Consider the following 15158-nt stretch of genomic DNA (forward strand, 5'->3'; position numbering starts at 1 on the left):
GTGCTGTAGAATTCTACTTATAAGTTCTAAAATTTAATAACTTTTTGATAATTATATATATAAACTTCCACCTTAGCGTGCATGTTTTTTTGTGCTATCTTATTATACTTTTTCTACTAACAAAGTTTAATTTTTAAAAGGTAATAATTTCAGCTAGGATTTAACTTCTACATACAAAGCTAAACATGCTCAAAGTAAGAAAAGAGTAACCTATTTTAATATATATGTTATAATGTACAGTTAACCTTTTAATTGACTTTGTTTTTGTTTTTTTTATTTAATCCTTGTTCCTTCAAATTCACACTTGCTAAAAATCAAATGATCGACACGAAGGTTACAGAAAACTCAAGACTTGACCAAGTTAATGAAATTAGATTGTCATAGTGAAGTCCTTTTAACTTCTCACGATATTTAGCCACTGTTTGATTTTGCTATCTTTTAGTAAATATTAATAAAAAATAATGAAACGTATGTTTGAAAAGTTGATAAAAATTATGAACCTCGTAAAATATATTGTTAAAAATTAATTGTTAATTTTGACTCAACATTTTTAGTTAAATCAAACAATAACTCATTGTTCTATTCCTTATTTATAAACAAAAAAACACAAATGGTTAACCCAACACCAACAACTACATCAATAATGCCAACAAGCCTTTTAATTCTTGATTTGAAGGCTAATATTAATTTAATTTTTGCTGAACAAGTCATGGAAATATTATACGTACGAGCAAGCTACAATCAGTTCTCGACAATTATCAAAAAATATGTCATAAAGATGGTGACTCTAAACCTTAATTAGTGATTCAAATTTGTTGAGTGCTATTAATCAGTAAAATTGACTTGGTAATCTCTTTTATTAGAATTGTTCAGCAGTAAATCTCGAACTACATTTAAAATAAAATGAGCAACCAATTAGAAATCGAGATGACTTGATAATCTCGTTTATTAAATTGTTCGGCTGTAAATCTCGAACTACCTTTAAAAAAATAAAAAAAAAATGAGCATCCAATTCCAGCAACAGAGATAAGTTTAATTAAATATGGTCACGGGATAGATGACTCGGTCCAACTTTAAAGTAAAAGTAATCAAATTAATTTGGATAATGTGCCGACTTTATTGTGGTGAATTCTCTTTGACTTGGTTATACCGTTCACTAACGAAATTAGGTACCTTCAAATTTAATGCAAATTAGTTAAGAACTTAAAAGTAGTTTACATTTATTTGTTTGGTGAGCTTTGCACGTGAAGTGTAACTTGCCTTGATTTCAGTGATGTTGGCCAAATATTCTTTATTGGATGGAGCAGTTTCGTAGGAGGTCGTTGCGCTCTACTATTATTCGTTTGATGTTTACGGCTTCAATTTATGCTATTTGGCGTGAGCGTAATGTTATGACCCATGGTGAGACTCCTAAATATGAGACTACTGTTATTCAAGATATTGTTTCTACTATTTGTGCACGAGTAAATTTATGTAGAGACTTGGCTCCATCTAATGAAAATAGATGGTTCCAACGCTCATGGGATTTTTCAATGGATTTTTTTCTTGTCATGGCTAGGCTATACATCTAGGCTCCAGTTGTTGGTGCTAGGAAGACATATATTCCTAGCCTTGTTTTCGTGGGATATGCCTCTGTGGTCTTGCACTCTATTCTCACACTTTAAATATGATACACTTACCTTATATAAAAAAAATAAAATAAAAAAGTTAACATTTATTTGAAGGGTTAATTGCATGTTGAGTTCCCAACATTTTAACTTTTTTGCACTTTGAGCCCTTCAAACAAAAGGGAAAGAAATTAAACAATGATTTTTTCCCCTTGGCTCCTAATTGTTTCAAGATTTGACCTTCCACTTAGAACATCAAAGAACACCCCCCCTGGGGGGGGAGGGGGATGGGGGCACAAGTGAAAGAAAAAAAGAAAAAGAAAACGTTGATAAAAATTTATATCAAAGTCAACAATTAATTTTAATTATACACATTTTATATCATTTATAACTTTTAACGGCACATTTCATCAACTTTATCACATTTTTAACTAAAGCAAGAGAAAATTAGTCTCCATCATGCTACTAATTATAGGAGCTAGCAAATCTAAAGTTGGTGGGGCTTTGTTTTTCAAGTAACGATTGTTTTTTTATTATCTCTAAGTCCATATCTTTCCTCTTGAGTTTTATACAATAACATTTCCTTTGAAAAGTGAATCGATGAAATGACTTTTAGCTTATCCACTTTTTCTTTAATATATCATTGTAACATCTTAATTATGGACTTTATATGGTGGCATCACTGCCTTAGGGTTCGAGGAGTGCTGGGTTGAGGCCGAGATTAAGAAGGAGGTGTGGTGAAAGACGACAATCTTTATTTTTCTTTTATTTCATTTTCTACTCATTTAAATTCGAAACTAGATATGTCATTTCATGCAAACTTCGCTCATTTTGATGGAAATGTTGGTCAAGGACAGAGCATATCTGAAAATGAAAGATCGAATAGTTGAACGTTAAGAAAAAAAGTTGATACAAGAAAAGCAAAAAATGTCAAATATTTAGGACCACTTGTACAATTTACCGGTTGATAAGTTAGGCCGGGTCAATAATGTAGGGAAAACTATGGTGGGGCCGTGCCGGTTGCCCGGCTTGTTCAAATTAATGTTATAAAATTGTGCAAATACCAAGTCAAATTGAGTAGCCAATAATGGTGGAAAGGAAAGCCAAGCAAGCAATAGGGCTTGCGCGGGCTTATATATAGAGACCACCTCTGCAAGCGAAAAGCACAAAAGCCCTTACCGAGTTCCTTCTTCCCCTATAATATTAAGCATTTTTTGGTTCTTGATTCAATCAATGGAAAACCCAGAGAAATTTGGTAGGTTTTCGAGCTGTCGGGGAGTGGCTTTCGAAATCAAACCCCATTCAGATCCATTTGCCATTTCCAATCCCACTATTGATCCACCTAGAAACAGTAGAAGATTTTGGCTCCCATGGGGGAATGCTTCAAAAATTGTTCCATCTTCGGAACTCATCCAAAGGTCAATTAGCCGAACCAGCAGCCATTTCTGTGATCTTGAAGTTGAATATGATGATGATACTCTTGCTGATATTGAAGAAGGCTATGAAGAAGAGAAAGTGGAACCACTGCCACTGCCACTGCCTCTTCCGCCAGCCTTGAGTAAACGTGAACAGCCCAAAGCCAACGGCAGCGCAGCCAAGGCGAAGCCGTCGAGACTTTCGGTGATACTTCTTGATCAAGGCTTGTTCACTGTTTACAAACGGCTCTTTGTCGTTTGTTTGGCTTTGAACATTACTGGTCTGGTTCTTGCAGCAACTGGACACTTCCCATATGCAAGAAATCGAGCCGCCTTATTTTCCATAGCAAACATTTTCGCTTTGGTCCTCTGCCGGAGTGAAGCCTTTTTAAGGATTGTTTTTTGGGCGGTGGTGAACGTTTTAGGGTGGTCATGGGTTCCATTGAGGCTAAAGACAATGGTCACATCCTTATTGCAATCTCTTGGTGGAATACACAGTAGTTGTGGTATTTCATCAATTGCATGGCTTGTTTATGCTTTAGTCCTCACTCTTAAAGACAGAGAAAACACTTCCTCCGCCATAATTATAGTCGCCTCCACCATTCTTGCACTCCTCTGCCTCTCTTCTCTGGCGGCGTTTCCCCTAGTCCGCCACCTCCACCACAACGTGTTTGAGAGGACTCACCGATTTACTGGTTGGACTGCCCTAGCCCTCCTCTGGTTATTCATCATCCTCACAATCTCTTATGACCCGAAAACCAAATCCTACAGTGATGGTCTTGGATCAAAACTGATCAAACAGCAGGAATTCTGGTTTACGATAGGAATTACCACACTAATTTTAATTCCTTGGTTGACTGTGAGAAGGGTCCCGGTTAGGGTTTTTTCCCAATCTGGTCATGCTTCGATCATCAAGTTCGAAGGTGGTATTAAATCTGGAATCTTGGGCAGGATTAGCCCATCCCCTCTTTCCGAGTGGCATGCATTTGGAATCATTTCAGATAATAAGAAAGAGCACATGATGCTTGCTGGTGCAGTTGGTGACTTTACAAAATCTTTGGTCACAAATCCACCGAGCCACTTGTGGGTTCGACAGGTGCACTTTGCGGGACTACCTTATTTAACGAACTTGTATAACAGGGTGCTTCTAGTGGCCACCGGCTCGGGAATCTGCGTCTTCCTTTCCTTCCTCCTGCAGCCATGTAAAGCCGACGTCTGCTTGCTTTGGGTGACAAAAGGGGTGGAACAAAATTTTGGTAAAGAAATCAAACAAATGTTGTCCGGACATCCTCAGGATAAGGTTATTATCCATGACACAGCTGTGCTCGGCCGCCCCAACGTGTCACAAATGAGTGTCGACACGGCCAAGAAATGGGGGGCAGAGGTCGTTATTGTCACCAGCAACCCGGAGGGAAGTAGGGACGTGGTTAATGCATGCAAGGATGCTGGAATTGCTGCCTTTGGTCCTATTTGGGATTCCTGAAATTACTCTTTTAAATCGCAGTTATTTATATATTACCATGTAAGGAAGTTCTTTAATGTAATTTCGAAGTGTATCGTTTTCCACAAGAAGTATATATTGTCGATTATGGTCCTAATTGAGACCCTCTATTTAATCACTCACAATAATTAATTATAAATAACACTATTGTTTGGTACAAGGGTGGAGTCAGAAAGATACGTTAGAATGAGCTCAAATTTAAATTATTTTGCAATAAACTTATACCATTAAATATGATCTATGTAACAGAAGATTTAGTTTAAATAGTGAAACTCATGACGATAATGACAAAATGGATCGGGATATATTTTTGGACGCGTGTGACAAAGTTCTAACAAATATATTTTTAACTAATACAATTAAATATAAAATATATTACTTATTTTGATAATAACATCTATTTTATGGTCGAAATAAAATAATTTTTAATTCACAAGTATAAATAAGTAATATATGGAAAAATACATTAAAAAAATTAATTACTTTTAAACTTAATCAAACATATAGCATCTTTTGATAACGAGTGATTTGTGTATCATGAATGTCAATAAAAGAAATATGTTTGTAGAGTCTTAAACTAAATTGAATAATTAAACATTGGGTCTGAATTGTGAATGAAGTTAGTTAGACTAAACTTAATTTTTGGGTTGGGCTAAATTTTTATTCTTTTTGATTCCACGGAGCTAAATTTTCCATTCTTTATTTAGATTTTTTTTTTTTGGGGTTGGGGAAGGGGCTGGGCTATTGCCCAATCCAGCCCCCTCCATCCACCTCTGATTTGGCACAAATTAAAATCTATATTTTAATATAAATAAAAATTAATAATTAATTTTAATAACATATTTAATAGAATTCAAACTTTTTAATCACACATTTAAAGAACTTTTATTAAAATTTACTAAAAATTTGATTTTAGTCCAAGCTAAATCGGAGCTACATTTGAATTTCATGCATAAAAGCTTATCTGTATAAATAATCATATCATGCGAATGTCAACCACAATTAGACTTTTGGTCACCACCACTATTTTCTTCACTATTTGCGTCCTCTAAAACTTGATTTGGCTGGGGAGGAGGAAAAGACTTTTCTACATAGACGCGTGGAACTTTCAGAGAGATGAATTAATTTGATGGAGTCTTTGTGATGAATGAGCCCCGTTTGGGCCCGTTATTTCACATTACAAATTTTCTCTCTTATTTTCAATCAAAAAATCTTTCATAAAATAATATTATACGTAAATTGAAATTTTTTCCTTATATTTCAACCATACATTCTTTAAAAATAAATTATTTCAAAAATTATAACTGTTGACCTCGCTAATTGGACCCTCCACGTGGCCAACCGATAGCTGCTCCACGTAATTCTCCCTGCGCACAGTCAACGCATGGTTAGATGTATACGGTTGGAACCAGCGCGGGTGGCCGCGGCCGCATACACTCCGACGGTCAAGTTAGCTCCTGGTGATCAGAACAGTGCCAAGGTTATACAAAAAGGGTAGGGAGGAAAATATATATTTACTTGTTATGAAGAGCTAAGTTGTAAGAGTTTCATTACCTTTGCCTCTTATCAAACCTTGGATATTTATAGTTGAGGATAACCGATAGATGTAGGACACGTGTATTCATTTGACGGTGTGAGGCGTCAATCAGCTGCGTCTATAGAGTGGACGGGTAATAACTTCTCTCGAGTTGAGTTGACATAAAGTTGATACGTCACATCAATTAGGCCCATGGAGACATCAAATCAATTAAACTTTGGGGGAAGAGATGATCTTGACACAGATCTCTTTCTGAAATTGACAGCGGATCCAGAGGTCGCCGGAGTGCATTGTACTTCGGGGGTCAAAGCCAAGAACGCTTCGGTTGGCTCAATATAGTTGTTTGTGCCTCGCAGTGTGTTAGCGGCTCACCAATATTGGTGATGGAGTCACTTCGGATAAGTGTTGGACACCTCGTATGACACAGTGGAAGACTTTCCGAAGTGGTTCAGATAGAGGCGTAACAGTGGTCCCCCCAAGTTCAGGCATGAATATTTATATCATGGGTGAACTTGTTTTCCCAATCGGGTATGTCTACCTCAGGATAGGAACCGCGGTTTGTGAGAGCTTGTGGGTTGGTTTTCTTTGTTCACCAAAGAGATGGAGGTCGGGACATATCTCCGATAGGCGCGCTAAAGCTTCATTTCTACCTAAGGAAGGAACTTATCCGTAATCGATGTGCTGGCCAACAGGACGATGCGTTGGGAGACGGCTAAAGCTTCGTAAAGTTTAAGAGGGGATGCAGCTACCGAGGCGATGACCCACAAGGGACTTCGCGTTAGGTGCGTCAAAGCTTTATGAAACTGTGAGGAGCCCATCTGTCACCGGTGCGCTGACCCATAGGGGACGACGCATTGGGAGATGGCTAAAGCTTCGTAAAGTCTAAGAGGGGATGCAGCTACCAAGACGATGACCCACAGGGGACTTCGCGTCTGGTGCGTCAAAACTTTGTGAAGCTGTGAGGAGCCCATTTGTCACCGGTGCGCTGACCTATAGAGGACGACGCGTTGGGAGATGGCTAAAACTTCGTAAAGTTTAAGAAAAGATGCAGCTACTGAGGCGATGACCCACAGGGAACTTCACATCAAGTGCGTCAAAACTTTGTGAAGCTGTGAGGAGCTTATCTGTCACCGGTGTGCTGACCCACTGGGGACGACGAGTTGGGAGAAGATTTGTAAAGCTTAAGAGGGGACACAGCTATCGAGGCGATGACCCATAGGGGACTTCGCGTCAGGTGCATCAAAGCTTTGTGAAGCTATGTGTAGCCCATTTGTCACCGGTACGCTGACTCACAAGGAACGACGCATTTGGAGATGGCTAAAGCTTTATAAAGCTTAAGATGGGATGCAGCTATCAAGGCGATGACCTACAGGGGACTTCGCGTTAGGTGCGTCAAAGTTTTGTGAAGCTGTGTGGAGCCCATCTGTCACCGGTGCGCTAACCTACAAGGGACGACGTGTTGGGAGATGGCTAAAGCTTTGTAAAGTTTAAGAGGGGATGCAGCTACTGAGGCGATGACCCACAAGGGACTTCGCATCAGGTGCGCATAGCTTTGTAAAGCTAAGTGAGGGGATCATCTGCTCGATCTGAGGTGAACATTTCTGACTTTAAATGATTTGATAGCTGTCGCATATTTCCAAGGCGACAGTTGTATGTGATTCCCATTCCCAGAAAAGGCTGATGTGACTACTTATTGTAGACGGCTGATGGTGATCGAGGCAACGCATTCTACGTGTGCGTGAAGGCCACAGCTAGATCCTGGGCATAGATCAAATCTGGTATTTCATTTCAACAGCCTAGATTGGTGATGCGACTGACGACCTAGATTGATTGCATTTGAATTCAACGGTGGAGATCAACTGGGATGCCCTATAAAAGGTGAACTTGAGCGCTTGGGGAGTTTTTCACTTTTGCGAAATTAGAAACTTCATTTGCTCTAAAAAAACCCTTGCATTTTCTGGCGTTCTTCAAGTGTTTTCCGGTGTTAATCAAGTATTTTTCGACAAAAACTCTAGTTTTCGGCGACTCTATAGTGTGTCCTAGCCATTTTCGGTTGTGGAACCCCCATTCCATGAGTTTCAATAAGTATTTGACATTTTTCATTTCTAAGAAAATGGCTTCTGAGGGTAGTGGTAGCTCGGGGAGGGGGCTGGAATTAGTACGAATGGATGAGCCCATTTTGGCGACCTCCTCTTAAATTTTCGAAGCGATAATGGGGGGAGAATATCTGGAGGAGGCCTGATAGCCCAGTAGACACGTCTGTGCATTCGGTGGCGTCAAATTACCCCTCTAAGTTGAAAAGTGCCGACCTCGATAGACTTACGGCGGAGTATAGGATTTCAGATAGTGTAGATCTAATCCTACCTGAACCCGATGAGAGGGCCTGCTACCCAGGCCAGGGTGCATGGCAATTAGTGAAGCAATTCTTAGGGCTGGCCTTAAGCTCCCGATCTATCCTTTCTTCCGCCTAGTGCTTAGGTCTTATGGTTTAGCTCCAACCCAGTTGAACCCGAATTCTTGGAGTTAAATGGTGGGCTCTTGGATATTGTGAAAAAAGGCGTCGCTTGGGGTAGAGATGCCATTTTCTGTCTTCCAGACCCTCTATATTCCCAACGTAGTAGCTGGGGAGGGAGGATAAGACCAGGGACTGGTATTACCTGACCTCATGGGGTTCCCATACTCCATTCGTGCTCGATATGTCGAGCTCCATTAAGGAGTGGAAGAGCTCGAGGTGCTGGGCTGCCGGGAGATGGAACGCGATGAAGGGAGACCCTTGGCACCTCTTATGGTCCCGACGAAGTATTCTACACTTAGTGAGTACTGACTGCTTTGCATTTATGTTTATTCTTCTTCTGTTCAGATCCTAACTGATAATTGTTTGCCTTTGCAGGTACTCTTCCTTGGTGTGAGCTATCCACCGACGACTTTAATATCATCTGCATCATCTATCAGCTATCTCCGAAGAAGAGATCATACCACCAGCTGATTAGGAAAAATATTCATTTCATGACGCACGATCTGATGGCTTCTCAAGGTAAAATTCCCGAAATGAATACTCTAGTAGTTTTTCGAACCCTTTACACTTGTAACAGTGTGCCTTTTTCTTTGCAGATGAATTTAACAGGAAGATGCCATTGAGGCCTGACTTCAAGACCATCCAGAAAATGATGGCTGAGGTGAGAGCCTTGAAGACCTCCTCATCTGCATACAAGAAGCAGATGGAGGATCTAGTGGATGCCAGCAAAGAGGCTCCAGCCTCCAACAGAGGAGGAGGTGGTGGAGGTCTGGAGGCCAACTTGCTGTGGAAGGGCAAGTCTGTTGGCCCTATGAAGTGTCCAACGGTGGTGAGGCCGACCTCGGTCCTGAAGCAGACCACCATACCTACTGGGGTGGCCATCTTGGAGAAGGCACCTGCACCTTCCTAGGCTTCTCCTGCCCCGGCTACATCTCCAGTCGCTGCTGTTCTAATTGCCCAAGTGCCGGGATAGCCAAAGAGGAAGAGAGCCCGTCTTTCGAAGGAGGAGGACTTCTTGGGCACAAATTCAGAGGAGCCGGTGAAAGAGGTGTTGGAGGCTCTTTCTCCGGAGACGGTGACAGTGGCGGTGGTCCACAATAAGTATTGGACAGAGGAATGGAGACACCACAGTGCCGCTTGCACTGTCGAAGACCTCATTGCTGCCAATAGTGCCTATGTGGCCCGGACCCTAAGCACAAGCATTCAACTTGAGGGTTTGGTGAAAGACCTCAATGCCAAGAGAAAAGACCTTGCTAAGCACCTTCAGGAGGTGATGTATTATGGGGACGCGGTGCGGAAGGCCCGGGTCAAGGCCTTGGAAGAGGAGAAAGCAAGAAAAGAAGTCGAGGTTCAGCTAGCGACTACTAAGGGGGACATTGAGCAGCTGAAGAAGGAGCTCTATGAAGTGGAGTGCCAGGTCGCTGGAATGACCAGAAGGGTGGATCATGCCAATGAGCACTTCCAGCTCACCACGGAGGCTCTGGAGGCCTCCAATAAAGAAAAAGCTAAGTTGAGGAAGAGGACAGAGGCCCAGGTTGAGGAGATTGCCTCCCTGAAGGGGGGGATGAAGTCAGCGGGGGAGGTGGCGGTGCAAAACTTTATTGACCACTTCGAGGAGCACCTCCTGTACGATGACTTTGCCAATTAATGGGCCTCTTGGAGTGTCCAAGGATTATTAGGTTAGCTAAAAGAGGTCCACTCTACTCTGGACATATCCTCTTCGGCGGCAGAGTTCAGTGGGCCTACTGGAGGCTCGCCTGATAGGTTTGGCGAGGCGGAGGTTGGGGCGAATAATGCCCTAATAGAATAGGGTCATTCTTATAATGGCTTAGGCCTTTTTTGTAATTCAATTTCAAATGAATGAAATGAAACTTTTTGTTAACTATTGTTGCTTTTTCCTTCTCATTGTGTTGAGCTGTTTATACTTGAGTATATGAATGACAAGCACTTAAGCAAACAATAAGCACCACTTACCGATAACCAGTCAAATAAAGGAGATCGGATCAATAACATATTAAATAACCGAGGCAACAACTCATTAACTGATTAGACAAAAAGAACTGAAGTATCATTAGTTAGAGATTACATCATCCATTACTAAGGCAATTTCAGCACTTAGTAAGATAATGAAGTTACATGTGAGATCGGAAACATATATTAGACAGCATCAAGATCGGATCGGAACATATGTTCATCATCGATAGTACTTTCTTAAGTGCTCGATGTTCCATTGATGAGGCAATACTCTCCCTATCATATCTTCAATTTCAAAAGTACAAGGTCGTGACTCCTTGTAGATACGATAAGGATCCTCACAATTTGGTCCAAACACTCCGGCCCCAGTCGGCTTTGACGATTGGAAGACCCTTCTAAGGATGAGGTCTCCCAGTTGAAGAGTTCGATTTTTAATTTAGGAGTTGTAATAACGGGTCATTTTCCTTTGATACTTGGCCAGTTTCACTTGGTATCACTCCTTTCTTCGAAGAGGTAGAGTTCGCTCATTCTAGCTTTGTCACCGATCTCATTAAAGTATACCTGACGATGTGATGGAACCCCTACCTCGACAGGGCGCATGGCTTTGGCTCCGTAGGTCATCGAGAAGGATGTCTTCCTTGTAGTGGTTCGGCTAGTTATGCGGATGGCCCAGAGGACGTGGGAAAGCTCATCGACCCACGTCTCCTTCGAGGTATCAAGCTTCCTTTTTAGGGTATGCTTGATGGTTTTGTTCACTACCTCAACTTGCCCATTTGCTTGGGGTGATGAGGTATCTAGAAATCCTTTTTCTATTCCCAGTCCCTTGCATAAGTCTCGTATCTTCTTGTTGTCGAACTGTCTCTCATTGTCAAACACCAAGGAGTGGGGAATGCCGAACCTACGAATGATGTTTTTCCAAACGAACTTTGTAGTACTCGCCTCAGTGATCTTGGTAAGAGGTTCAGCCTCAACCCACTTAGTGAAGTAGTCAATAGCGACAATGACAAAAGTCGCACTTCCTCTTCCTTTTGGAAGTGGACCAATAAAGTCGGTGCCCCATTTGGCAAATGACCATGGACTGGTGACCATGGAGAGGCTTTGAGGAGGCTATCCTTAAATATTTGAAAAGCGTTGGCACTTATCATATTTCTAAACGAATTGGCAAGCATCCCTTTTCAGGGTTGGTTAGAAGTAGCCTTGTTGAAGCACTTTGTGTGCCACAGCCATTCTCCTGGAGTGATTTCCGCATATCCCTTCATGGATTTCCCTGAGTATATACGTGGCTTCTTTCCCTCCTACACATCGGAGAAGTGGTGAGGCAAAGCCTCTTTTGTAGAGGACATCCTCTTGTAGGATGAAGTGCGCGGCTCTCTTTTTTAACTTCCTCGCCTCGCTTCTTGACACTGGTAGTGATTGATCCTTAAGATAGGCCATGATGGGTTGCATCCATGCTGGGGTACTTTCTATCCATAACAACTCTTCACCTCCGGAGATGGAGGGTTTTGACAAGCGTTCAATGGGGACAATCTTTAACAGCTTTGAGTCTTTGCTGCTGGCCAATTTTGACAGGGCGTCTGCATGGGTGTTCTCGAGGCGTGGGACATGGATCAATTCGAACCTCTCTAAATGTGGGATTAGGTCCAGCATCAATTTTAAATATGCAGCCATGCTACTGTCTTTGGCGGCAAAGTTCCCGTTGACCTGACTCACCACAAGTTGAGAGTCGCTGTTTGCCAGGAGCGTTTTGACCTACATTTCTTTTGTGAGCCTAAGGCCTACTAGAAGGGCCTCATATTTGGTAGCGTTGTTCGAGACTTTAAAGCCTAACCTTACTGCGCAATTTAACTTGTGGCCTTCCGGGCTTTCCAAGATGATCCCAGCTCCAGACCTAGTCTCTTCTGGGGATCCATCCACAAACAAGTGCCATGTTGGGGACTCGGTTGATTCCATTGTCGCCTCCATTTCTGGTGCTATGGAAAACTTAGCCACAAAATCTGTAAGGGCTTGTCCCTTGATGGCATGTCTGGGTCGAAACAGTAGGTCGAACTCACTAAGCTCAATTGCCCATTTTAGTAGGCGGTCCAAAGCTTTCGTTCTCTGCAGTACCTGCTTTAATGGGAATTTGGTGAGAACTTCGATTGAGTAGACTTGGAAGTATGACCTCAGTTTCCTTGATGTCGTAATGAGGGTGAGTACCAGTTTTTCCATGTCTGGGTAACGGGTTTTCGTCGGGAGTAGTGCTTTGCTGACATAGTATACCGACAATTGATGGTCGTCTTCTTCTCTAACTATGACTGCGCTAACCGCCTCATCCGAGACCGCCAAGTATAGCAGTAGTGATTCTTGTGGTTTAGGTTTGGATAACAGAGACGTCTCTCCTAAGTACTTCTTCAGTTCTTGCAAGGCTTCCTCGCATTCATCGGTCCATTGAAACTTCTTCCCTTGCTTCAATACTTTGAAGAAGGGTAGACTTTTATCAGTGGCTCTGGAGATGAAGTGACTGAGCGTAGCTATCCGACATTGAGTCTATGGACCTCCTTCGGCTTCTGAGGCGACCTAATTTTCAGTAAGGCCCAATCTTTATCGAATTTGCCTCGATTCCCCTTTGGTTTACAATGTACCCTAAAAACTGACCCGAAACCACGCCGAAGGTGCATTTGAGGGAGTTTAATTTCATTTTGTATTTCCTAAGAATCTAAAAGGTCTAGTCGAGATAACTTATGTGTTCATTCGCCTGGAGGTTTTTGACTAGCATGTCGTCCACATATTTTGTCAATAAGTTCAGCAAACATCATATTGACCAGCCTCTGATATGTAGCTCCAGCATTTTTCAATCCGAAGGGCATGACTTTGTAGCAGTACAGTCCTCTGTCCGTAATGAATGATGTGGCCTCCTCATTAGGTCGAAATATGGGTATCTGGTTATATCCTGAGTACGCATCCATAAAGCTCAATAGTTCATATCCGGCAGTAGAATCCACAAGTTGGTCTATCCTCGGCAATGGTAAGCTATCATAAGGCATGCCTTATTTAAGTTCGTGAAGTCTACGCACACCCTCCACTTCCCGCTAGGCTTCCTAACAAGGATTGGGTTGGATATCCACTTCGGATAAATGGCTTCTCTGATGAAGCCACTACGGCTAAGCTTGTTGACTTCTTCTTTAAGCGCCTCGTACCTCTCTAGGTTGAGGGCCCGACTTTTTTGCCGATGTGGGTACCGGAGGCGTTGATGTTTAGGCGATGACAACTGATCCTTGGGTCTATCCCTACCATATCTTCATGTTTCCAAGCGAAGACATCCATGTTCATTTTCAGGAAGCTAATTATTTGTTCCTTCGCTTCGGGGGACAATGACTTTCCCACCCGCAGGACCTGACAGAAAAAGTTTCAAGTTCTTCCATTAGCGTCGTGTTTGGTTCTGAGCCAGTTATTCGGGGGTCTAATTCGTCAAGAGGGTGCCTTTCTTCAGGGGCCTCTTCCATGTCAACGTCTTCCTCCTGTTCGGAGGTATACCCTATTTCAGGGACGTCGAGCATTTCCACATCCAGGTCGGGTTCTCTCGCGAACTCCGTTATGATTACATTAACAGTGCGGGGCTCTAATTTTCGCAGAGAGTTTAGATAATATGCTTTGGAGCCCATCCGGTCACCTCGAACCATAGCAATTCGATGCTCAGTTGGGAATTTCATACACAAGTAATGCACGGAGATGACAGCCCAAAGATCTTTCAGTGTGGGTCTGCCCAATACTCCGTGGTAAGCTGACCTGTGGTCTACTACCAAAAACTCCATGAAATGTTGGGCCACTAGGGGAGCTGAATCCATCTCGACAGGCAGAGTAATTCGTCCTCGTGAGATGATGCTGTCTCCAGTAAATCCAAATGGTGGGTTGATCATGGGGATTATCCCGTGTTCAATTTGTATTTTGTCGAAGGTAGAGCCAAACATTATGTTCATTGAGCTGCCATTGTCGACAAGCATGCATTTGAGTCTGTTTCTAGCTACTACGACTCTTACTACAAATGCGTCATAATGAGGGTGGTGAACTCCTTATGTATCTTCTTGGGAGAAGGTAATCGGGGCCATCCTATTGGCTTCTTGGGATTGGTCGACGATGTACGTGAACATCGGTGGATCCTTTGGTTCTCTTGTGTAGTTCCTTTGGGAATTCCTAGTGTTTCCACTGATGAGAGGTCCCCCGATAATCGTGTTAATTTCCCTTATGATTTGGCCTCCAGAAAATGCGGCCTCATTTCTTAGTCTGGACTCTCCTCCTCTGTCCCTCGATCGTCTTCGTCGAGGTGATTGATCTCTCTGTCTCCTTTCACCCCTGTTCGTGGAGGCGGATCTCCGGGGATGTTCGTCCCTCCTGGAGGGGTGTGGGTTATTCCGATCTAAGCGCCCTAGAGCGTCTCTGCATTTGCTGATGTCATGTCCATAGAGTTGGTGGAAGTTGCAGAATCTTGCCCCTTCTAAGGGCCTGTTGACCGCTTCCTCTTCTTCTTTCGACTACTATCAGTATCCCTAGATGGTCCCGCCTTAGTAGGGGCATTCTTGTATGCCAATATTGGCACTGCATTTAGCGTGACAGAAGCTAGTGCCTGCCCGGA

The 15158-nt window shown here is 42.5% G+C and overlaps 1 protein-coding gene across 1 annotated transcript; it reads left to right on the plus strand.

Moving 5' to 3' along the window:
• Window positions 1–2790: 2790 nt before the first annotated feature.
• On the plus strand, window positions 2791–4661 carry LOC111370547. The gene has a single exon (XM_022992299.1). The coding sequence runs from the start codon at window positions 2841–2843 to the stop codon at window positions 4503–4505; it is 1665 nt and encodes a 554-aa protein (XP_022848067.1). The 5' UTR covers window positions 2791–2840; the 3' UTR covers window positions 4506–4661.
• Window positions 4662–15158: the final 10497 nt, after the last annotated feature.

The sequence above is a fragment of the Olea europaea genome, chromosome 21, assembly GCF_002742605.1.
Source record: "Olea europaea var. sylvestris chromosome 21, O_europaea_v1, whole genome shotgun sequence".
In the NCBI taxonomy this organism is placed as follows: domain Eukaryota; kingdom Viridiplantae; phylum Streptophyta; class Magnoliopsida; order Lamiales; family Oleaceae; genus Olea; species Olea europaea.